The sequence below is a fragment of the Hoplias malabaricus genome, chromosome 10, assembly GCF_029633855.1.
Source record: "Hoplias malabaricus isolate fHopMal1 chromosome 10, fHopMal1.hap1, whole genome shotgun sequence".
NCBI lineage: Eukaryota > Metazoa > Chordata > Actinopteri > Characiformes > Erythrinidae > Hoplias > Hoplias malabaricus.
In genome coordinates this window covers 40,644,087-40,669,844 of record NC_089809.1, presented here as the reverse complement: position 1 = coordinate 40,669,844, position 25,758 = coordinate 40,644,087, and the positions used below count along the sequence as shown (strand labels likewise).

At 46.2% G+C, this 25,758-nt stretch overlaps 1 protein-coding gene across 7 annotated transcripts in view; it reads left to right on the top strand.

Annotated features, from left to right (window-relative positions):
• The window catches only part of cobl (cordon-bleu WH2 repeat protein), a 112,410-nt gene extending 93,380 nt beyond the window's left edge, over nt 1-19,030 (top strand). For 5 of the 7 annotated variants that reach the window (XM_066682375.1, XM_066682373.1, XM_066682379.1 and 2 more), the window contains 6 exons: nt 8,954-9,227; nt 11,070-11,176; nt 12,237-13,849; nt 15,161-15,277; nt 16,951-17,226; nt 17,434-19,030. In XM_066682375.1, the coding sequence (XP_066538472.1) occupies nt 8,954-9,227; nt 11,070-11,176; nt 12,237-13,849; nt 15,161-15,277; nt 16,951-17,226; nt 17,434-17,517 (2,471 nt within the window). In that variant the 3' untranslated portion in view covers nt 17,518-19,030. The remainder of the gene's footprint in view (nt 1-8,953; nt 9,228-11,069; nt 11,177-12,236; nt 13,850-15,160; nt 15,278-16,950; nt 17,227-17,433) is intronic. The other 2 variants (XM_066682376.1, XM_066682378.1) reach the window with 2 other exon arrangements.
• The last annotated feature ends 6,728 nt before the right edge of the window (nt 19,031-25,758 follow it).

The following is a 25,758-nucleotide window of genomic DNA, read 5'->3' as shown; positions in this document are numbered from 1 at the left end:
TATACTACTATATATATTATATATAGTAGTATAATTACTACTATACTATACTTATTACTACTATACTATACTTATACTATATTATATAATATACTATATTATATAATTATATAATATTATAATTATAATACATAATTATAATAATTATGTCCCAATGAAATTCATTTGTGTTGTAGAAACGTTCAACGTGCTACGCATACACCATAGTTGATTACTTCTGTTAGGGCACGGTGGGTGGGGGGGGGGGCGTTCCTATGCTTTTTTTTCTCAGGGAGGGAACACGAACCCCCAGTTTTTGAGAAATCCGTATAAAGAAAGCCCAGTTTCAGTTGTTTACTGGACGTGAGCAAAGACTAGAGACAGACGTGAGGAATTTGCATTTCATTATAAAAAGGGCAAAGCAATAATGAGAGAAACAAGCTGAGACCAAGCTTGAGAAATACTCCGGAGCACAGAAGGACTAAATCCAAAGGCAGAAATAGAGAAAGACTAATCGTGAATTATGTACACATAAAGACGACATAAAAGAACACTCAGCTGAAGGAAAACATGGCCGTTCTTCGCATCACAGCACCGCGCCTCCTTCACCTACTCCTACAGGCGCCGAGAGCCGCTGTGACCTGCTCCCAGCGCCGCACTGTGTTCACTTGTAGCCTGTTAAAGTATCTAACTGATATTAAATCGACCTCTTCTGATTTATTTCTTTCAAAACATTTATTGCCCGTAAATTTTATATGTTCTCATAAATGTATAATTGTGTTTAAAACATTCAGCTTAAGCCTATAGTTATTCCTCTATATTCTCTTTATAATTTTAGTAATTACTTGAGATCATTTTGTGTAAAGCAAATTTCAAGTAAATAAAAAGCAACAAAAACTCTCCTCACAGACAGTCACCCAGAGGAAACCCACGCGGACACAGAGAACACACCACACTCCTCACAGACAGTCACCCGGAGGAAACCCACGCGGACACAGAGAGAACACACCACACTCCTCACAGACAGTCACCCGGAGGAAACCCACGCAGACACAGAGAGAACACACCACACTCCTCACAGACAGTCACCCGGAGGAAACCCACGCGGACACAGAGAGAACACACCACACTCCTCACAGACAGTCACCCGGAGGAAACCCACGCGGACACAGAGAGAACACACCACACTCCTCACAGACAGTCACCCGGAGGAAACCCACGCGGACACAGAGAACACACCACACTCCTCACAGACAGTCACCCAGAGGAAACCCACGCAGACACAGGGAGAACACACCACACTCCTCACAGACAGTCACCCGGAGGAAACCCACACAGACACAGGGAGAACACACCACACTCCTCACAGACAGTCACCCGGAGGAAACCCACGCAGACACAGGGAGAACACACCACAATCCTCACAGACAGTCACCCGGAAGAAACCCACACAGACACAGGGAGAACACACCACACTCCTCACAGACAGTCACCCGGAGGAAACCCACACAGACACAGGGAGAACACACCACACTCCTCACAGACAGTCACCCGGAGGAAACCCACACAGACACAGGGAGAACACACCACACTCCTCACAGACAGTCACCCGGAGGAAACCCACACAGACACAGGGAGAACACACCACACTCCTCACAGACAGTCACCCGGAGGAAACCCACGCAGACACAGGGAGAACACACCAAATCAAATCAAATCAAATCAAATCAAATTTATTTATATAGCGCTTTTCACAACTGATGTTGTCACAAAGCAGCTTCACAGAATTCCAGTAAGACAAGATTTGACATGAAATGTAAAGACAAATGTAAAACCCTCAAGTGAGCAAGCCAGGGGCGACAGTGGCAAGGAAAAACTCCCCCAGCTGAGGAAGAAACCTTGGGAGGAACCAAGGCTCACAAGGGGTGACCCATCCTCCTCTGGTCAATCTACTGGTGATGATAGTTAGTAGTCCATGAGAACTTCAGTGTAGGGACAGCTTCAAGGCACTTGGTGGTTGCTGGAGCGTGGGCAGCTGGTCTGAAGCGTGGAGGAGGATCTCGACAGTCATCCATCAGTGTCCAGACAGACAGGTGGGCAGTCGTTTACTCGGAAAGATGTAAAGGGATGGAATTAGTTTTGAACTGTTTTGTGTTTGTAAAGTAGAAAATATAAAAATTTCCAGAGTGTGGCTAATGACTCCGGCAGATCTGACTATGACAGCGTTAACTAAAAGGAGAGAACCAGGAGGACACACAGACACGGGAGCATCCTGAAACACTGGCATCCCTCCGCTCCACCGTCAACAAACCTGAGTGATCGCGAGAAGCGGCGGGACGACAGCACCAGCGTCTCAGTTTACTATAATTCCCTGTGTCCATGCACCCCCCGGATCTGCCGCCTTTATCTATGGGGGAGCATTAGCTACCAAATGATAAACTAAACAAATGAGTTTTTAGCCTACATTTGAAGATTGCGACTGTGTCTGAGTCCCGAACATTTTTTGGAAGATCATTCCAGAGTTGGGGGGCTTTATAAGAAAAGGCTCTTCCCCCAGCTGAGGCCTTCTGAATTCTGGGAACATTTAAAAATCCAGTATTCTGTGATCTGAGTGAACGTGGAGGCTCATAATAAGAAATTGTATCTTGAAGATATTCAGGAGCAAGCCCATGTAGAGCTTTATATGTTAATAACAAAATTTTGTAGTCAATGCGGAATTTAACAGGCAGCCAATGAAGTGATGATAAAACTGGGCTGATATGTTCAAATTTTCTAGTTTTAGTGAGGACCCTAGCTGCAGCATTTTGAACTAGTTGAAGTTTTCTTAAATTGCTGCTGGTGCATCCTGACAGTAGTGCGTTACAGTAGTCAAGCCTTGAAGTAATAAAGGCATGTACTAATGTTTCTGCGTCCTGGAGGGATAAGGCATTTCTAATCTTAGCAATATTGCGAAGATGTAAAAAAGCTGTCCTAGTGATACTACCTATGTGTTGATCAAATGATAAATCCGGGTCAATTATGACACCAAGATTTTTTGCTGCTGAACCAGGTTTAACTGGAAAGTCAGCGAGATTTAAAATTAAATCTGATAATTTATTTCTTGTCACTTTTGGACCCAAAAGCAGGACCTCTGTTTTGTTGCTGTTTAGAAGGAGGAAGTTACGCAACATCCAGCCTTTCACGTCTTTTACACAGTCCTCTATTTTCTTTAATCTGTGTTTGTCATCTGGCTTGGCTGAAATATACAATTGTGTGTCGTCTGCGTAACAGTGAAAGTTAATGTCATGGTTTCTTATAACTGTGCCTAGCGGTAACATGTATAATGTAAATAATAATGGTCCTAAAATAGAGCCTTGTGGAATTCCAAATCTTACTTTAGAATAATTTGAAGTTAGATTGTTTACTTTTACGAATTGATAACGTTCCGTTAAGTAAGATTTGAACCATAATAGGGCTGTCCCTGTGATTCCAACCATGTTTTCTAACCTTTCTATGAGAATATTGTGGTCTATTGTATCGAAGGCTGCGCTTAGGTCAAGAAGCACCAACAGGGATACGTGGCCTTGATCAGAGGCAAGAAGAAGATCATTTGTTATCTTGACTAGAGCTGTCTCTGTACTATGATGTTGCCTGAATCCAGATTGGAATTTTTCATATATATGATTCTTATGTAGATATGAACTAAGTTGTTGGGCCACAGCTCTTTCTAAGATCTTAGACAGAAATGGCAAATTAGAAATAGGCCTGTAATTAGACAGTGTACTAGCATCAAGATTTGGTTTCTTGATCATAGGTTTAATAACTGCTAGTTTAAAAGCTTTGGGTACATGGCCCAGACTAAGCGATGAGTTTACTATAGTTAAAAGAGGATCAATAATAGCTGGTAGTACTTCTTTGAGCAACTTTGTGGGAATTGCGTCAAGTGTGCAAGTTGTACAGTTTGCGGAGGTGATAATCTTCTCTAGTTCTAATTGTGGGAGTGGGTAAAAGGTTTCAAGTCTTTCTTTTACAGTTATATTATGTTTTATTTCATTCACATCGGGTGGCAGCCAGGATGGATTTGATCCTGTGGCTAGAGTTTGTTGTCTAATATTCTCAATTTTATTATTAAAAAAGTCCATAAAATCTTTACTGGTGAGAGTTGCTGGAATTAGTTGTTCAGAACCTGCTTGATTTTTTGTAATTCTAGAAAACACACTAAACAGTGCTCTCGGATTATTTTTATTATTGGAGATCAGCGAGGCCAGATATGCTGAGCGAGCTTTAGTGAGGGCATTTCTATATTCTATAAGGCTGTCCTTCCAGGCAGAATGAAACACTTCAAGCTTGGTTGATCGCCATTTCCGCTCTAGTTTTCGTAATGTTTGTTTTAAAGTACGGGTCTTATCGTTATACCATGGTGCGAGCTTTTTCTGTCTTATACTTTTATGTTTAAGTGGTGCTACCTTTTCTAAAGTAGATCGACAGGTATTTTCTAGGTAATCAGTTAGTACATCTAGGTCCATTGGGTCTGATGAAGTTGGAACTGGGGTCGATAGTTCTGGTAGGTTTTCTATAAATTGTAGGGCGGTAGATGGTTTTATTATACGCCTTGTAGAATAGCGAGGGTTCTTACATATATTATGGATAAAACGTAGCTCATATGAAATTAAGTAATGATCGGAGATTGCTGAGGATTGCGGTAAGATATTAATTTTGTCAATGTTAAGACCTAGTGTCAGAACTAAGTCTAAAGTGTGGCTGCAGTAGTGTGTAGGCCCTGTTACATTTTGAGTAATACCAATAGAGTCTAAGATTGAGGTAAATGCCTTTTTTAGTGGGTCACTTTCCTTCTCAAAATGGATATTGAAATCTCCTACAATTATAACTTTATGATTGCACACCGCTAGGTTTGTAGCAAAATCGCTGAATTCTTTCAGAAATTCTAAGTAAGGCCCTGGTGGTCTGTAAATGTTGCATAATAAAAATGCGTCCTTTTTTGTGACCGGATTTGTAATAATAATGGAGAGAACCTCAAAAGAAGAGAAGGTGTCACATTGTTTAAGACTAATTTCTAGGGTATTTTGGTAAATTACACATACTCCACCTCCTTTGCCCGATATTCTTGGGCTATGTGCATAATTATAGCCTAGGGGGGTGGCTTCATTTAGTGCTAAATATTCATTTGGTTTAACCCACGTTTCCGTGAGACAGAAAACATTGAATTTATGATCACTTATAATATCATTTACGATGAGTGCTTTTGAGTTTAGTGATCTTATGTTGAGTAACCCAAATTTTAGTTCTGAGGTGTTGCTGCTAGGTGTTGTGTATGATTTAATATTGATTAGGTTGCTGAAACAGGCTGATTTTGTTTTTCTACTTTTACATTTAGTTCGGGGGAAAGACACAGTCTCAATACAGTTGAACCTGGGTGACGTCTCAAGACAGTTCGCAGACGGTCGGTTTAGCCTGTCTGTCTGCGGCCTGGTCCCGGCTCTGGATTGTCAGCAGCTATCTACACTACTCTGCTGACTAACTAAAAGACTATGTGCTATACTGCAAGAAAGTAAGGCAGCACCCTCCCGCGTGGGGTGGATACCATCCCTACCTATAAGACCAGGCTTGCCCTCAAAACGTAACCAATTGTCTATAAAGCCCACTTGATTTTCGGAACACCACTTGGACATCCAGCAGTTTAACGCCCAAAGTCTGCTGTAAGCTTCGTCGCCACGCCGCATTGGTATGGGGCCAGAGCAGATTACGGCATCGGACATCGTCTGGGCCAGTTTAATCACCTCTGTAATATTACCCTTAGTTACCTCAGACTGCCGCAGACGAATATCATTGGCCCCTACATGAATGACTACCCTCGAATATCTCCTATTAGCTAACAGTCTAAGGTTGCCACTAATATCCGGCGCTCTGGCTCCCGATAAACAGCTAACTGTTACTGCCGGCGCCCCTAAAGGAGTAGCTAATTTCACGTGCCGAACAATAGAGTCTCCTATAACCAGAGCACTCTTAACAGGCTCCTCAGCGGGTGCTTCGCTGAGCGGGGCAAACCTGTTTGACACGCGAATCGGAGGAGCGTGGTGTCCCGGTGGGCTAGCTTTGGCCTCAGCGTTAGCATCAGCCTTCGCTTTCCGGCTATGACGCCGAGACGTCACCCATTCACCCCGCTGTGAGGGCTCTAACGCCGGAGTCGTGGGGGTGCTAACTCTCCCTAAGGCACCCGGAGTTGCTAACACTGAATCTCGCTGTTTATCCCTCAACAATAATAAGCTCCGGATGCGCACTTCTAGCTGGTCCACTTTATCCACCAGAGAGCTAACTAGCTGACACTTACTACAAATACAACCACTATATTTATCGCTAGAGGTGGAAAAGGGCGTTAAACTAAACATGCCACACTCTGAGCAGGCAAAACAGCCAGTAGTAGCCATGGAATTGCAGGTACTTACCGCTTTTAGTGAATTTTAGTAACTTACACCAAGAACGTTACTCCAGGGTCCGGTGGCAGTTTTAGTGCCTCTGTAATGAATATTCCTGCGGAGACAATCTAAAAGATAGATCTATGGATGGTTAGTAGGTTATAAAAACAGATATAAATATAGAAATAACAATGGAAACGAGTAAACAGGAAAACCCGAGCGATCAAAACAGCTTCCAAACGGGTACAGAAACAGCCAAACGGGTTGCCAGATCTCCAAAAGAGTCCAACAACCACCACCAGTCAAAGATTTTGACACCACACTCCTCACAGACAGTCACCCGGAGGAAACCCACACAGACACAGGGAGAACACACCACACTCCTCACAGACAGTCACCCGGAGGAAACCCACACAGACACAGGGAGAACACACCACACTCCTCACAGACAGTCACCCGGAGGAAACCCACACAGACACAGGGAGAACACACCACACTCCTCACAGACAGTCACCCGGAGGAAACCCACGCAGACACAGAACACACCACACTCCTCACAGACAGTCACCCGGAGGAAACCCACGCAGACACAGGGAGAACACACCACACTCCTCACAGAAAGTCACCCGGAGGAAACCCACACAGACACAGAGAGAACACAACACACTCCTCACAGACAGTCACCCGGAGCGGGACTCGAACCCACAACCTCCAGGACCCTGGAGCTGTGACAGAGACACTACTAGAGACACTGTTGCTTTTTGAAAAAACTTTCTCCATTTTAAATGGAAGTCAATGTAAAACATTTCATTCAGAGTAATTTTGGAGTGTTAATTCACACACAGTGTGACGGATGGCTGCTGGGTTCAAATGATGTAGTAATGTCAACATCCACAAACACGGAGATACAAGTTTTCCTCTGGACAGCGACGACATGCCAGAGTTATTTCAACAGTTTGTTTAAATGTAGACAGAAGGCACAGAGATGTTCATCGTCGCAGGAGGACGTCTTCCCTGTGAGACCAGCGCTCCCCAAACCACACTGTGGAGCTGAGATAAGGGAGCGTGGTGGTGTGGGGTGATGGGGGAAGGGTTAGGACCTGCTTTTACCCAGAGATGTGCTTTTGTGTTTGTGGTTGTGTGTCATGGCTTCACTCGTGCATGTGAGAGAAAGGAAGAGAGTGAGAGTGTATGAGACTTCCTACTCACGGCTGTGGCATGTGCTTTGCCATTAATCGTGTGTGTGTGTGTGTGAGATCTGTGGTCGCAGCTGCTGTGTTTTAATGCTCTGCTGGGAAACGGTTGGGAAACAGCACATGACTCATGATATATCCAGGAACAGGCTTCTCTTCACCCTCTCTTCGTCCAGATCTGACAGCGCACACACACACACACACACATGACCCGAGGTTACCTACAGGTTGCATCACTTTCTCAGGTTGCAACTCTTTTTCTCCATTTCTCTGAGCGAATGAAATCTAAACCAGACGTAGCGTTCTTCTCTGTTTGGCCTCCTGCGCTGTAAAGACGCTTGAGAGTTTTATTTAAGGAGCAGAAGCCCGAGAGAGTGTCCTGTCCTGGAGCTGGAGCTGGGGAGTGGGGGCTGGTGTCAGGGCGGATTAAAGAAAGCTTCAGAGCGGGTGGGAGAACAGGCTGCACTCTGGGAAATGAATGGAGAGGGCTGTCGTTGGAGAAAGTAAAAAAGAGACTTGGACTTAAAGTGGAGGGTTTGTAGATGAACACGGTGAGAGCGGAGAGGGCGAACGTTGAGCCGCCTGCTTATTTTGGCTCTGTTCCATGACTTTTGCTCCATTTGGCCCCGATTCCCAAACCGAGGTTCTGACAGAATTGAAACAAATCTGCTTTTCTCTTTCTTAACTGCACACTCTGGCCAGAAATGAGCAGTTTTTGTGACATCACTCCTTACATTGTGTAGTAACCTTATGAAACACCCTTCAGTCTTAAGGGGGTTAAATACAGAGGCTCGGTTTCTCCAAGGGGATTAATAAAGTAACACTTCTTATGTCTGACTCACACTAGAGTCTGGTCTTGTTCTGCGCAATAAACCCATTTCCATCCTCTGCACTTGTGGGAGTCTCACTTTCTCAGCTCCTGGTCGGAGCGTCTGTGTCGTTTCTGTCGCATAGAACAGAGGCAGGAGTTGGAGGGATGTCTGTTAAAAGCCTGAGGTCGCAGCTTTACTCCGGGGCTCTAGGGGGCGCTGTGCTGTATGAGCAGTAGGTGTGAACAAGCTGAAATGTCATTGTTTACTGATCTATTCATCAACTTTTCCACTTGGCCCAAACGTAACCATCTTTAAACCTCATGTTTGGGAGTTTTGGCCGATTTTGGGCCTGCAGGTATACTCACAAAACCCCCCGGTCTGTTTTCCCCTCTCGTCCTGTGCTTGACTCCCCCTGTAAGCCTCTCTCAACCAGGCATGGTCTGAAATGAACTGCAGTGTTTGAAGCATGCACCCTGTAATTACACCTGATTGATCATAAATAATGGACCTAATGTCACTGACTCTTTTGTCTCATTGTGGACCACTCTTATCGCAGCCTGGCTGCACTCCGTGGACGGGAAGGCGGAGCAGGAAGCGGAGACGGTGTCCGTGTGCAGCAGCGAGAGTTTGGCGGATCAGGGGTACGCAGCTTCCGAAGGCATGGCGGACGACTCTGGTCTTCTCAGCTCTCCGTCCGACCTGAGCCAGCCCACCTCCCCCGAGGACACCATCTCCCTGAACCATGACCCCTCGCCCACCCCCGGCCACCAGCCCAAAGACTGCTCCAGTGACAGCGACGAGGGCTGCGCCACCTGGGGCTCACGGCAGAGGTACCGCCGCACGCCAGGGCATCTTAGGCTAGCTTGTTAGCATAACGGATTTCAGCTCAACACGCTTAGAGGAGAGCACAAATATTCAGTAGCTCATACATAGATAATACCAGCTTCAACTCAGGAAAAGTTTTTTCAATGAGCTGAGCTCTGAGTTTAATACCCTGCTTCAGAGGTTACATAGTGCAGTTTCTGCAGTGCTGAGCCCAGAGTAGCAACCGCAGAGGCTCTGTTCTCCATTTTACAGCTCAGTGGAGCATGACAATGATTTTGAAGCTGTAATTTTAGGGTAAAATATGACATAATGTTGCTTTAAGTTCAGCTGATTTATTCTTTCATCACTGCCTTCCAACAGCATCCTATACTGCCAAAAGAGAGTGACCTCTGCTCACACCATTGCGGTTTGGGTTCGGCCCGCTTACAACACTCTCACAGTGAGGTGCATGTTCTCAGTGCACGTTTTCAAGATCATACATCACCCACCCTCTCCATCTCTGGCAGCTGCTCTGTTTAAACTGCTGCAGCGTGAATCAACTACGTCCGAAGTGCACAAGCTTTTAGACAAGGAACCCACAATGGTTTCTGTAAAGTTGAATTGTTATTGCCGTCTGGCCTTGTGCTCTTTTCATGAACTGGAAACAGAGGCGGCTTTCTGCTGTTCCTTATTTTGAATCAGAGTGCTGTTCATTTCAAGGTTAACAGTGTTTATTATTATTATTTTATCTCGTGTCCCTCCCGCTCGGGTTTCCTGGCAGGCGGCAGCTGCAGCTCTCCACGTCCAGAGGAGCTAGCACAGAGATTTATCTCCCAGTCCATCAGCGCGTTTCGCTGAAGCTGGCTCTCTCCCAGCCTTCATCGAGGCTAATGTGCAGGCTGCACAGTTTCTGAAGGACCACTTTAGGAAAAGTCTAATTTGCACATTTGTCCACATCATAGGTTTGTTTATTGGGCCTGTGTCTCATCGTAAAAAGCCCGTCCGAGTGGTGGAGGAAGAGACCTTTTAGAGCTTTGACTTTTCAAGGTGATGGTTTTGCAGCAGTGTTTAAATAATGCAAAAGCTTTCCTCAGATGGAGATTCAGGAGAAAACGGGCCGCTGAGTGTGATCAGGATGGACAGGTGCCACATCAGATTCTGGAGCTTAATCCCAGATCGTGCATCCTGTTGAGAAACAACCCTGTAGTAAACCTCTCCAGGGCTAGGCTTATTATTCTATTAATGAAAAGGTGATTATACCTCAGAATATCTTTATAACTTTCAGTAATTCCAGCACGTTTTTATCAGCAGCCAGTGAGAGCAACAGTAACTTCATACTTACAGCCAAACAAATGTTCCTTCACTGGTGCGAGTGGATCAGACACGGCAGTGCTGCTGGAGTTTTTAAACCCCCTCTGTGTCACTGCTGCACTGGGAACAGTCCACTGACCGAAAGCATCCGGCCGACAGCGTCCTGTGTGTAGACCACTGCTCAGAGAATCATCCACCGCCCAGATGATATCTGCTCTGTGTTGGTCTTGTGTGGGTCCTTATCATGGCTTACAAAGTATGCAGAGCAACCGACGGACTACATCTGTAGATCTGCACCTGTGTGGTCAGTGGAGTTGATAAAATAGACAGTGGGTGTGTGTACGGTCGAGTCTAAGGGTTCCACTTGACTGCACAGTGCGTACTGACAATGAAGAATTTCAGTAAATTGCAGTATTATTACAGCTTGACTATAAAAGTAGTTTGAAAGTGTAGTCGTGAGGTTTTGGGGTCGTTAGAGGGTCTTTTAATCAGTGCTGCATATTCCTGATGACGTTCTCTCATGCTGTAACTCCTTGTAATTCTGTAATGTGATGCAGTGGAGGGGTGCGACCGCCAGAGAGGAAACAGAACAGCTACGAGGAGGAAGCCGAGATCACTGCCCAAATCCACCTGACCTTGGCTGATCTGGACGCGGACCTCGCAGGTGAAACGCACTGATATTTGTCATGCACTCTCAGTCCCAGGGAAGGAAGTGAAGTGGTTAAAAATGGGGATTTAGGTGGATGTTGTATTGAAGAGGGGACATAATTCTATGTTTTCCACAAGTGGAAGACAGTTTAGACAAAAAAAAACCCCACAGCAGTGTTCTCCCCCTGTGTAAACAGCCCCTGTTCAGAACGCCCGCTTTCAGCACCTGTTCCTTTAAATGATAATGAGCCGCTCGCTGTTCACCCCGACCCCGAGCGCACAGCAGTGAGGAGCGAGGAACAGAAGCTCTGGTTTTTAGTCGTTTTCACTCTGTTCTCTTTCTTCTCTCTTCTCAAAGTAGTGTAAAAACGGTGAGTGAAGAATTTATTGGGTGCTGCGTTTGTTACGAGCTCCATCAGGAAAAAGCGCTGCTAAAGCATTGGATGGATTTGTTCTTTTCTTTGGGATAATATTGTATGAAAAAGTACATGTGAGTTTGGGTTTAGCTGATTTAAAGATGGGGATTTCGATGATAGCCATCGGGAACGTAGCATAGTAAGGCTTTTCATAGCAAGGCGTTTAGTTTTTTAAATAAAATGAAAATTGTAATTTTTTATTTTGTACCAGACTTATGAAAAAATGACAGAAAAGTGGGAAAATGCTTGAATTCTGAATTACAACTGTATCATCGCTGTCCAGTTAAAAACGTGTCTCTGTGTGTGTGGGTGTTTAGTTTACTACATCATTGGAACACAGCAGCTGTCCTTCACACTGTGTGAATATTTCCAGACGAATGACCAATAGAAACGCTCCAAAATCGTTATAATTGTAATCGTTAAGTTTGTATTTAGACAGCGACTAGATGTAACACATAAACATTTTAAAATATAATTATACTCTGTAAACATCCCCTTTAATGAACTCAAAACTGTGCTGACACTGTGATATTGCTTTGTTTTACTTTAATATTGTTTTACTGATATTAGCACAGGGTTGATGTGAGTGGGAACACAAATACGACATGAGCTCTCTTTACGAATGACTAAAATCTGGTGAAACTCTTTTCTTTGTGTTAGAAGTTAATCGCTCAGACGAGGCGTCTGTGAGCGTGGAGGAAGAAGTCCCGGTCTCTATTGTTGACGTGGACGTTCCAGTTACTGCCATCGACAAAGTCCTTGATGATGACAGACCCGGTCTGTGTGTCCCTGAAGCTATGTGCACAACACGAACCGAGAACAAACAAGACGTCATGGGTGGCTCAAACAAGCTGAGTGTGGAAGACCAAAAGCGAAACAACAAAGGAAGCGTTAGTAAAACCCAGACAGATCAATGTCGGCGCAGCCCTTTCAGTCAGGCCATTAAAAACAAAGTGGAGCTGGAGAAACCCAGTGTTCTCAGTGGAGCGGTGTCACGGAGGTCTCAGAGTCCTGTGGTACGTCCTGCTGCCCAGAGGCCTCCCACCATGGCAGACAGCACACTTAGGCCTCCACCCTTTGTCCGGAGCTACAGCATGGAGAACCCTCAAGTGGAGCCCTCAACCTTGCCTTCTAAAACTCCCACCGCTGCACAAATCAAGATCTCCCACAGCCCTGTGTCTAGATTCGGATTAAAAACCTTCACCGTCATCCCGCACAAACCAGCCATGTCCCTCTCCCAAAAACCTGCAGGCTCCCTCGGAACCGGCGCCATTAAGATCGACGAGCTGGGTAACATGGTCAAACACAGAGAGGCCAGGCCATCCTCGGCCCAGGACCGTTATAGCGGTCCCCGTGAATCGGCCGAAGAGCTGGACTCTCCGCTCCTGGGCAAAGCCAAAGCTTTCTGGAGTTCAGCGGAGAAGCAGGATCCGGCCCTTGGAGCCAACAAAGGGGCTTCTGTGAAGACTTGGGAAGCTGAGCTACCCAAACCCGTCCCTGTAAAAGAAATATCTTGCCCTCCAGAGAAGCCTACAGTTGAGGAATGCCCAAAAGAGGCCATTGGGTCAACAAACCCCCCAGAATCAGCAGTGATAAACAAGCTTCCTGTTTCAGATCCAGCTGAAAACAGCTCTGTCTCAGAGCAGAGGAGAAATCTTTCTTTTCTGAAGCCTTCCAGAAGAACCTCCAGTCAATACGTGGCCTCGGCTATTGCTAAATACACAGGGAAAGCCTCGGCTAGGGTAAATGGAATTCAGGAAACGGCTGAATCAGCTTTGGATGGACAAAGTCAGCCAGCTAACCGATGCTTTACACCTGAGATTAGACCATACCATAATCCAGTGGCTTATTTTTCTGGCCCCAAGCGTTCACAGAGCTACCCTACTCATGTTTCTGAGAAGTGGGAATGCTCTGAGGAACCACAGTTCACAAGCACAGCAAGCGCTCAGTCTCTGGATCCCAGCCCCGTAAACAACAAGCCTCCACAACAAACCCGCACTTCTACATACTCTGAATCCACGCAGTCTAAAGACAACACGTCCAGGAACGACTCCCCTACAAAAAGTCCATCGAGACCTACTCGTCCACCCATCCCAAAGAAGCCGGAGATGCACAGCCCCAGGGTTCTGCCCGAACCGAACCAGGTCACTCTGTTTGGGCCGGTCAAGAAGTTCAAGCCTGTAATGATGAAGTCGGTGGAGAAGGAGACGTCTCTGCACAGCTCCCTCATGGAGGCCATTCAGTCCGGAGGAGGAGCTGAACGTCTCAAGAAGGTAATACAAGCATGAGGGTTTGTCAGTCAGAGGCACAAGACGCTCTTTCAAGGCTCACGCACTGCTTCTTCAACTGCCACAATTTTAGGGCCATAATTGCTGTGGAAACACACATCCACTTCCAAACCTCTTTGGAAGTGAACGTCTTAAATCACTTCTACCTGTGTGCCCTCGCAGCTCCAAGCTTGGGCTCTGAGAGTTGCGCAGAGTCACATGTTTGGTCACAGTTCACTCAGTGTAGGTTTCTTCTTAAAGCAACATTAGGTGGTGATATGTGGTATTTTTGTTCCTGGGCTCCCCTTCAGCTGCAGAGTGTAATTCACTTTAACATCACTGTACTGAAATGAAATGGAAGAGAGAGTGGGCGGGTAGGGTTCCTCCACTTCTCCAGAGGCTACATAGTGCAGTGTCTGCAGTGCAGGCTCTGTTCTCCCTATAACAGCTCAGTGGAGTGTCATGGAGATTTTAAAGCTGTAATTTAAAGTATAAATTATACCTAGTGTTGCTTTAAAGGGGCGTAGATGGCAAGGTATGTCTGAGGTCAGAAGGTCTGATGTAAAACAATATCTCAGGCTTCTTACAACATATTAAACCATTTTATGTAATGACCATTTGCAAGGAAGCTTTAAGATTAAGAATAGACCTTAAAAAGTACTCCAGAACATTGCCTTTCACATCATTCTCAGCGCTGCAGTGACACTGACGTGGTGGTGGTGTGTTAGTGTGTGTTGTGCTGGTGTAGAGTGGATCAGACACAGCAGTGCTGCTGGAGTTTTTAAACTCCTCAGTGTCTGGACCGAGAACAGTCCACCGACCAAAAACATCCAGCCGACAGCGTCCTGTGTCACTGATGAAGGACTAGAGGACGAGCGACACGCACTGTGCAGCGACAGATGAGCTACTGTCTCTGACTCTACATCTACAAGGTGGACCAACGAGGGAGGAGTGTCTCACAGAGTGGACAGAGAGTGGACACAGGGTTTAAAAACTCCAGCAGCACTGCTGTGTCTGATCCACTCTACACCAGCACAACACACACTAACACACCACCACCACGTCAGTGTCACTGCAGCGCTGAGAATGATCCACCACCACATCACACCTGCTCTGTGGGGGTCCTGAGCGCTGAAAAACAGGGGAAAAGAGGGGTAGCAAAGTATGCAGAGCAACAAATGGACTACAGTCTGTAACCATAGAACTACAAAATGCTCCTGTGGTGTGTCATTTGCCTGTGTATCTTAATGATCTAATCATGCAAAAATGTAAACCGCAAAGACATGTTCCTCATAACTTTGCTGTGTTTGTGTGTAGGTGACTGGCTCATTCACCACCAGCACCAAGAAGCCATCCTACCTGGAGAGCGAGAACGAGCGGACTGCTCTCCTCTCTGCCATCAGAGCTCAGAGTAACTCTGCAAGGCTAAAGAAGGTGAGCATGACAGGGTGGGAACAGGCAGGGCAAATCAGTTTTACTTCTAAGGAGTGTCCACTTTGCAGATTACAAGTGACCAGATTAGGGTTGGGTGGTATAACAGTAGGTGATGCAGCAGGTAGGTGTCACAGTCACACAGCTCCAGGGACCTGGAGGCTGTGGGTTTGAGTCCTGCTCCGGGTGACTGTCTGTGAGGAGTGTGGTGTGTTCTCCCTGTGTCTGCGTGGGTTTCCTCCGGGTGACTGTCTGTGAGGAGTGTGGTGTGTTCTCCCTGTGTCTGTGTGGGTTTCCTCCAGGTGACTGTCTGTGAGGAGTGTGGTGTGTTCTCCCTGTGTCTGCGTGGGTTTCCTCCGGGTGACTGTCTGTGAGGAGTGTGGTGTGTTCTCCCTGTGTCTGCGTGGGTTTCCTCCGGGTGACTGTCTGTGAGGAGTGTGGTGTGTTCTCCCTGTGTCTGCGTGGGTTTCCTCCGGGTGACTGTCTGTGAGGAGTGTGGTGTGTTCTCCCTGTGTCTGCGTGGGTTTCCTCCGGGTGACTGTCTGTGAGGAGTGTGATGTGTTCTCCCTGTGTCTGCGTGGGTTTCCTCCAGGTGACTGTCTGTGAGGAGTGTGGTGTGTTCTCTCTGTGTCTGCGTGGGTTTCCTTTGGGTGACTGTCTATGAGGAGTGTGGTATGTTCTCCCTGTGTCTGCGTGGGTTTCCTCCGGGTGACTGTCTGTGAGGAGTGTGGTGTGTTCTCCCTGTGTCTGCGTGGGTTTCCTCCAGGTGACTGTCTGTGAGGAGTGTGGTGTGTTCTCTCTGTGTCTGCGTGGGTTTCCTTTGGGTGACTGTCTATGAGGAGTGTGGTATGTTCTCCCTGTGTCTGTGTGGGTTTCCTCCGGGTGACTGTCTGTGAGGAGTGTGGTGTGTTCTCTCTGTGTCTGCGTGGGTTTCCTTTGGGTGACTGTCTATGAGGAGTGTGGTGTGTTCTCCCTGTGTCTGCGTGGGTTTCTTCCAGGTGCTCCAGTTTCCTCGCACGGTCCAAAAACACATGTTGTGGATCGGCCACATGCAGGTGGATTGGCGACTCAAAAGTGTCCGTGTCCGCACTCACAGATATGAGGCTCTTGCAGCCCAATAGAGAACCCCCTCACCCTCAGTTATACCATATACCATACCATATAGGGATACCACCCATCCCTAAACGAGATTCCCATTGTTACCTGCCTTTGCAGAAGTATTTAGCTTTTCGTAGTAACAACACAAGCATGAGTATGTGACGCCTCAAACCCAGTTATGTTCACAGACCTGGATTTAAAATTTAAAACCTCCTTTAAGTGTGGTTTGAGTCGGACTGGGAGACACCAGATTTCATGTGGAAATTCCATGCTGCTGGAACAGAAGTGCCGCAAATATGATTCAAATTCAGATTCAGATGGAACCATTTGGTGCATTTACACCAAACATAAACTGGCTCCTGAACCATGCGTTCATTCTTATGTTGTAAGCGCTTCATCCACAACACGAACAAACTGAGAAAATCTGAGCGCACGGAGTAAGTCTGAGCGAGCACATATATGGGCGCTCCATTAATATTTTCCATTAGAACACATTCTTGATGTTGGTGTTTCAGTGACATGGGATTTGTTATTTGTGCAGTGGTCGGTTCTAACAATTCCGCTCCCAATGTCCTCAGACCAGGTCAGAGGCCGCAGTGGAGCTGGAGCAATTCAAGATGGCGGAGGACAGGGCCATCAAGAGCGACATTCCCTCTCCAACTTCATCTGATTCTCCTGCCTTTGTACCTCCTCCTCCACCTGCCTTCGCTCCCCCAGCTCCTCCTCCTCCTCCTCCTCCTCCTGCCCCGCCCAAACCAGCACTGGTGCTGCCCCCGGGGGGGAACCCAGAGTCAGCCAGAGAGGCCATGCTGGAGGCCATTCGCTCCGGAGCTGGAGCTGAGCGCCTTAGGAAGGTAAATATCCTTAACATTTTAAAGAGATACTGCTGCAGGAAATGTAAAACAATAGATTAATTAATATAGTAAATAATATTTTATATTAATAATTTTGATTAATGACTTCATTTAAGCATCTGTTTGTTTTAAAAACTGCTTTTAAGAGTTGATAAATGTAAAATGAATTCTGAATAGTGATCTTATTACTGACGGTTTGTTCCTCAGGTCCCTGCTCCAGTGAAAACACTCACAGTGAACGGGAGGCTGGGCATCATCCAGGCACCTGCTCCTCTTCCTCAAGAACACTAGAACCCATTCCCAAATCAGCTCTTGCAGTTTCAGGAATTTCTGTAGCCAAATCTCACGCTCATCTTTCTAACTCTCGTAGCACTCATGATTATTTATTTTAATAATAGTCATCCGCTGCTTCAAATCTGTGCCAATCCTGTGTTTTACTTTAGTTTGCCTCCTTTCAGGCAAGATTTTTTGTTAAAATGTACCTACTGTATACGCAGAGGGCCCTCCGTATCTGGGTCTGCATCCACGGATTCAACCCACCATGGTTAGAAAAAATCTGCGTCGAGGTCAGGTGTCCTAGAGAGCACAATTTTTCTCGCTTCTTGTGTTTGTAGGATGCTTCCCCCTCTTCCCCATCTCTGCATTCATGATGCTAACTAGTGCAGGCGTCAGCTGATGTGACAGATCTGTGGTTGCCAATGTGCAAGAGATACAGTGTGATAGTGTGATACTCCGGAACATTAGCGGCTCTGTCTCAGACTTTACCTGGAGGTAGGAGGATAAAGGCCACGTAAAGTCCGGGAAGAGCTGGTGTTCACATTTACACATACAGCTAGGTCACTCTGCATGTGTGAAAGGGTCTCTAGGATGATTTGACGTGTATGGGAAGAAGTTATATGCAAATATAACTTATATAAAGGGCTTGAGTATCTGCCGAGTGTAGTCCAGTGGTGGGCCCCAGAACCAATCCCACACGGATACGGAGGGCTGGCTATTTTTTATTTTATTTTATTTTACCCCAGAGAAATCTGCTTCTGTCTTCTTTTATACAGCAGTATTGGTCTGAATATTCCCAGGTGTTTTCTGTTCGTTTTACACTTTAGTTCATCTGTTGTTTTGGTTCTTTTTGAAAGAAAAGCTGCTGGTGAAGTTGTGCAATTCATTAAATATGACACTAGACAAACTCAGAGCAGTGCTTACAGCAGGCACTGGATTTCTTTTTGAGGCATCGTAGCTGACATTTGACCCTAAAGCACAGCCTTTTTTAGGGAATTGAAAATTGATCCGTCTCTGAGTTATGTTTATACTAAAGTTAAAGCTAGATTTGCTTTTAAAACGGTCAGTGGCCGTAGCCTGTACTCACCTTCTAACACTAGATTCTGACCTGATTGACTCTGACGGTACCCATTAATCAAATCGTTGTCTTCACGCTGCTGAGAACGTCTGCTAAGACTTAGATTGCCATTTTGATTTCAAGATTAAATCAAAAGGTACTAAACTTAGATTTGTTAATATATTCTTTAAGTTATACGTATTTGACGTTGTTGATTGAAAGGGACTGTATGACAGCTCCAGTGGATCTCGACAGGCCTCGCTTTTGAATCTGAGCGACCAGAATCAATGATGAATGCACTTTTTGAGAGCTGTATATTTTGTAGCAGTGCTTCTGGGATTCATTTAAAGACCGGACGCCACGGCATCAGTGGAAGGATTTTTCTTTTTCATATTTTGCTTTTTTTATGTAAAGGACACAATGTTTTTAAAGATTGCACAAAAACGGAATCACAATTTTTAATCAATAAAATATTTTGTAATCTTTGTGGCATTGGTTTACTGTTTTATCGGGGGTTTGTTCTTGAGCTCAGACTCAGAGCTGGCACACATTTACAGCCTGAACCTATAAGATTTTAAAGGGAACATCGGACATAACCAGAAACCATTCAGAATGACCTACAAACACTTACTCTGTCACAGTGTACACAGCGTTGAGGACACGGGCTGCAAACGCACAGGTGGTGTTTAATATAAAAATATAAAACTAAAAAGACCAGGCACAAGCAGGATACTAAACAAGAAAAATAACAACAGCACTAGATATAAACTACACACTCGACTGAGAAAAATAAACTGAAGCCAACAGGAACTTGAACTGGGAGAACTGAGCTAAGCCACAAATGGAATCTAAACAGTGCTGCGAACAACACAATACACTAACAATCACAAGGATCATCTGTAGATCATCAGTGATGAATCAGCTGAGGAGATATCTAAATGTTTTGTGCACAGTAATAATAAAATAATAAAACGGAGCAGGGAAAGGACAAAGAGCTTGTACTACGCACTTTCCCAATTGAATCTGATTTAAATTTAAATAAAATACTATTTGGATCTAAGGGTGGTGCAGCAGGTAGGTGTCGCAGTCACACAGCTCCAGGGGCCTGGAGGTTGTGGGTTCGATTCCCGCTCCGGGTGCCTGTCTGTGAGGAGTGTGGTGTGTTCTCCCTGTGTCTGAGTGGGTTTCCTCCGGGTGCTCTGGTTTCCTCCCACGCTCCAAAAACACACGTTGGTAGGCTGATTGGCGACTCAGAAGTGTCCGTAGGTGTGAGTGAATATGTGTGTGTGTGTCTGTGTTGCCCTGTGAAGGACTGGCGCCCCCTCCAGGGTGTATTCCTGCCTTGCGCCCAATGATTCCAGGTATGCTCTGGACCCACCGCGACGCTGAACTGGATAAGGGTTACAGATAATGAATGAATGAACTATTTGGATCTAGACAAAATAAGGGGCATTTGAAAAGATATTTGGTGTAGTGTTTATTAAAAAACAGAAATGGACCTTAGTCTTTAGAAGGAGTAAAACTGTTAAAGGTTCTCGGGTAGTGTTGCAGACAGTTCCAGATCCCAGGTCATTTATGATTATAACTAAAAAAAACCACTTCATAAAACTTATTTGCTGCCCTCCAGTCAGTTTAAACCGGTCTAATGTGTTTACAAAGCCCCATAACGTTGAAAAGCATGAACCGAAATGAGGATGTTGCTCTATTCCTGCTCCATAGGGGGGTAACACTAACTTATCTTTGCTGTTACAGTTACATTACTTAAGGTGGAACTGACTAAATTCAGTAAATCGATAACAGCATAAAAGTAAACACCTCCAGTTACAAATGAGTTTCTGTGGGAATTTAAACTGTGAATAAAAACTTCAGCCACAAACAGAGGTTTTTCTCCTGAAACACACCATTCCACCTTAAAAGATTCAGAGCTTCTGAATGTAAACAAACCAGAGAGAACAGCTCTTCTCAGCAATCGTAGGCAATACCTTTAATAACTTTGCCCTAATGTTACTTTCCCATTAGATATTAACGGATTGCATCTGCATGTGACTTTATCCTGTCAACCTTTGCTCCTGGTGTATGCTGTGATTTGACTGAGGCTGTGGGTCGGAGGCCTCGGGCTCGTACGTCTCCTCGCAGGCCCAGGGTAATCCCCTGTAAACACTTTTGGACCCACAGTCGCTCTGTTGGTCAGAACTCCAGCTCATTTGTGGCCATTCTGATCTGCGTCATGAAACTGGTGAATGACTTTGCTTCCAAACCAGTGCAGCCATGAGTGAAAGAAAACAAGTTCAGGAGACACAGGATTAAAGGCCTGGTGATCTGTGAACGTAAATATATCTTCGAAGAATGTCGCCTACTCGTTTTTTCAGCTGACTGACATTCGGCAACTCATTATGAAACACACAGCTCTGCAAACATGAGGAACTCCAGTTACCCCACAGCCCTGAGTTAAAGGACTCTCTTAAATGTCACAGAAATGTAAATGCATACCATCTCCGAGTAGTGCATCAGCTAGAGTAGAGATACCTGTAACACCGCTGGTACACAAAGCATCCTGGAGTGGTACATCAGAAATCCATCCATCCATTATCTGTAACCGCTTATCCAGTTCAGGGTCGCGGGGGGTCCAGAGCCTACCTGGAATCATCGGGCGCAAGGCGGGAATACACCCTGGAGGGGGCACCAGTCCTTCACAGGGCGACACAGACACACACACATTCACTCACACACTCACACCTACGGACACTTTCGAGTCGCCAATCCACCTGCAACGTGTGTTTTTTTGGACTGTGGGAGGAAACCGGAGCACCCGCAGGAAATCCACGGGGAGAACACACCACACTCCTCACAGACAGTCACCCGGAGCGGGAATGGAACCCACAACCTCCAGGCCCCTGGAGCTGTGTGACTGCGACACTACCTGCTGCGCCACCGTGCCTCCCGGTACATCAGAAATGACATCTGAAAATGTACTACCTCAACTGAAAAAGGAATTATTGAATAAATGAAAATCTAGTTTTCATGTGTAAATTACACTTAGTTCTGTTTTATTCATTCAATGTATGTAACCCTTATCCAGTTCAGAGTCGCTGTGGGTCCGGAGCCTACCTGGAATCATTGGGCACAAGGCAGGAACACAACCTGGAGGGGGCGCCAGTCCTTCACAGAGCAACACACACACTCACTCACACCAACGGACACGTTTGAGTCTCCAATCCACCTATCAATGTGTGTTTTTGGAGCGTGGGAGGAAACCTGAGCACCCGGAGGAATCCCACGCAGACACAGGGAGAACACACCACACTCCTCACAGACAGTCACTCGGAGGAAACCCACGCAGACACAGGGAGAACACACCACACTCCTCACAGACAGTCACTCAGAGGAAACCCACGCAGACACAGGGAGAACACACCACACTCCTCACAGACAGTCACTCGGAGGAAACCCACGCAAACACAGGGAGAACACACCACACTCCTCACAGACAGTCACTCGGAGGAAACCCACGCAGACACAGGGAGAACACACCACACTCCTCACAGACAGTCACCCGGAGGAAACCCACGCAGACACAGGGAGAACACACCACACTCCTCACAGACAGTCACTCGGAGGAAACCCACGCAGACACAGGGAGAACACACCACACTCCTCACAGACAGTCACTCGGAGGAAACCCACGCAGACACAGAGAGAACACACCACACTCCTCACAGACAGTCACTCGGAGGAAACCCACGCAGACACAGGGAGAACACACCACACTCCTCACAGACAGTCACTCGGAGGAAACCCACGCAGACACAGAGAGAACACACCACACTCCTCACAGACAGTCACTCGGAGGAAACCCACGCAGACACAGGGAGAACACACCACACTCCTCACAGACAGTCACTCGGAGGAAACCCACGCAGACACAGAGAGAACACACCACACTCCTCACAGACAGTCACTCGGAGGAAACCCACGCAGACACAGAGAGAACACACCACACTCCTCACAGACAGTCACTCGGAGGAAACCCACGCAGACACAGGGAGAACACACCACGCTCCTCACAGACAGTCACCCGGAGCGGGAATCGAACCCACAACATCCAGGTCCCTGGAGCTGTGTGACTGCGACACTACCTGCTGCTCCACTGTGTCGCCCACTAATTCGGTTTTAAATAAATTAAAATAACACGTAATACAGTCAGGGTTTTAGAGTGGTCTCAACACACACGGTCTCTATTTTGAGCTTTTTTTGTTTCATTTATAAGCTTAGCTGTTACATAAACAGCTAACCGCAGCTAGGCTAACAGTTTCCAAAGGTTTTTCTTAAAGGTGTTGTTAATAATTTTAATAAATAAGCACTTCTTACAACACTCTGAAGATTTCCTCTCCAGCTCCTCTCCAGTCGGTTTGCGCTGGAAACTGGTCAAATGTGTTTACGAAGCCCTAGTGTCTGTAAATGTTTTTTTTTTTTTTTTCAAAAAAACAAAGTGTCTCGGTCCAGTATGCTAAGCTTTCTCTTTCTCTCAGACAACAGAGAGACTCCAAAAGCTGAAACGCATGAACCGAGATGAGGATGTTGCTCTATTCCTGCTTCATAGATGTGTAACAATTACTTATTTTTGCTGTTACAGTTGCTGAGGATGCTGTTATATTACTTAAGTAACTGACTGACTGCATGAAAGTAAACACAAAATGAAACCGTTCGATTTACAATTGAGTTCATTGTAAAAAGTTACAGACAAGTCGCCTTCTTCTCAAACACACCGTTCCACTTTAACAGACATACAGCTTCTGAACAGAAACAAACCATAGAACAGTGTTTCCCCAGGGATGTACGCTGTGTACCTGTTGGGAGCGTGTGACAGGGTGCTTTTTGTCTATCGCAATAACCTGTTTAATTAAGTGGCTGTCCTCTTTATCTCAAACCGTTAATGACTGGTCATTGCAGAGTGACCCCAGTGTTGATCCCATCCCTCCGCAGCTGGCCTCTGTCTGCAGGCTGCTTCGCCCTCACCGTGGTCGGGATGGTTCCAGATCATTACCCTGCTGGACGGCGTGGGGCTGCGGCTTTTTCCCAGGGCTGAGCCGCTCCAGCAGGGGCACAGATGCTATCGGTTTACTCACAGGGGGCTACCGGCCTCCGCTGAAAGACAATAGCCAACTGTTTCCAAGGCAAACACAGAATGTGACCTCTCGGTTTCTCGCGTTGGGCAGTAACATATTTGACGAATTGGTCAGACACCTTTTCATCATTTCCGATAGAATATATAACGTGTTCTTTTGTGGAAACTTTATTTAAAAAAATGATAATAACATGAGCAACAACATCCCACCAGTTGTTCGTAATAGGAACTGTAGGAAAAGGCCTGGATTTAGACGTTCGGAAAATACTCGTACAATCTGCGTATTTAAACGTTCCAGATGATTTGGATATCATTTACGTGCACGCTAATCATTCGGTACATCGTTGTTTGGAGTCTTTGTTTCACGGTTCTTTACATTTTACAGCTACACTCTTAAAAAATGAAGCTGCTATAAAAGGTTCTTTGCGCGATGCCATTGAAGAACCACTTTGGCTAATGACTTTTAAATGAAGAGTGTAACTCATTTCTCAGAAGCATCATTGTGTACTTTATGATCGAGTTGAGGCCGTCCCTGAGCTTGAGGAGAGCGCAGCACTGGTATAATTTTATTTACAAAGCCTTTCTGTGTGAACTCCCTTCGTATCAGTGTAAATATTTATCACGTGTCAGCGGCCGTTCCATTCATCCATTTTCCAGAGAAAATCCAGCCGTAGCCCACGCTGCACCAGTGTAGATCTGTTACATAAACACTGATCAGCCACTGTAGTCCAGCTGTTGCTCTGCATACTTTGCTACCCCTCTCTCCCCCTGTCCCTCAGCACTCAGGACCCCCACAGAGCAGGTGTGATGTGGTGGTGGATCATTCTCAGCGCTGCAGTGACACTGACGTGGTGGTGGTGTGTTAGTGTGTGTTGTGCTGGTGTAGAGTGGATCAGACACAGCAGTGCTGCTGGAGTTTTTAAACCCTGTGTCCACTCTCTGTCCACTCTGTGAGACACTCCTCCCTCGTTGGTCCACCTTGTAGATGTAGAGTCAGAGACAGTAGCTCATCTGTCGCTGCACAGTGTGTGTCGCCCGTCCTCTAGTCCTTCATCAGTGACACAGGACGCTGTCGGCTGGATGTTTTCGGTCGGTGGACTGTTCTCGGTCCAGACACTGAGGGAGTTTAAAAACTCCAGCAGCACTGCTGTGTCTGATCCACTCTACACCAGCACAACACACACTAACACACCACCACCACGTCAGTGTCACTGCAGCGCTGAGAATGATCCACCACCACATCACACCTGCTCTGTGGGGGTCCTGAGCGCTGAAGAATAAAAGGGGTATAAGGGGGGTAACAAAGTATGCAGAGCAACAGATGGACTACAAAGTAAGTGTAAAACTACAGAGAGACTGGAGTGTGAACAGTGGAGCTGAGAGGGTAGTTTAATGTTATGGCTGATTGAAGTTGCAGAAATCGTTTTGGATTTTGTAAAAGCGTTCTTTTTTTTATTCAAAACGAATGAATGCCCACTTTGGGTCAGAACTTGTCCAAAATGCTGTGAATAATAGAAGGCTGCGCCACGGCTACGTGGATCAGAGCCATATCACGCGCTCTGTTTATCCAGTGCGCTCATTGGTCAGTTTTGGGGGCCTGGCGGAGACTCGGCGCGCTATTGGCTGAGCAGGGGGAAGCCCCCGCCCCTCCCGCACACGTTGTGTTCTAGCGGACTCGGGAGTGCACGAGGAGCGGACTTCTCTGCCCGTGAGGTAAGAACAGAACAGGCTTCTCTCCGGAACAGTTCACCCGAGTCGAGAACAACGCCGTTCCGCCGCGCCCGGGGGTGTTACAGAACTCAGAGGGAGAGAAAGTGTGGGGAGAGGCAGCGGGAGCCGAGGCGGGGAGGGGAGGGACCAGCCCCAGAATGAATCGACGAGTCATTTGTCAGAATCGAATCTTTGTAATTCATTCGAATCATTTTAGCCAACTATAAAGGTATGTTTCTACGTCATGTCTCTGTTCATTTTTTAATTGGTTAAAGATCAGAAAGGTGTCGCTGTCACATCTGAAGGGTCTCGGCGTCCTTGGTTCGAAACCCTCCTCGGGTCACTGCGAGGAGTGTGATGTGTT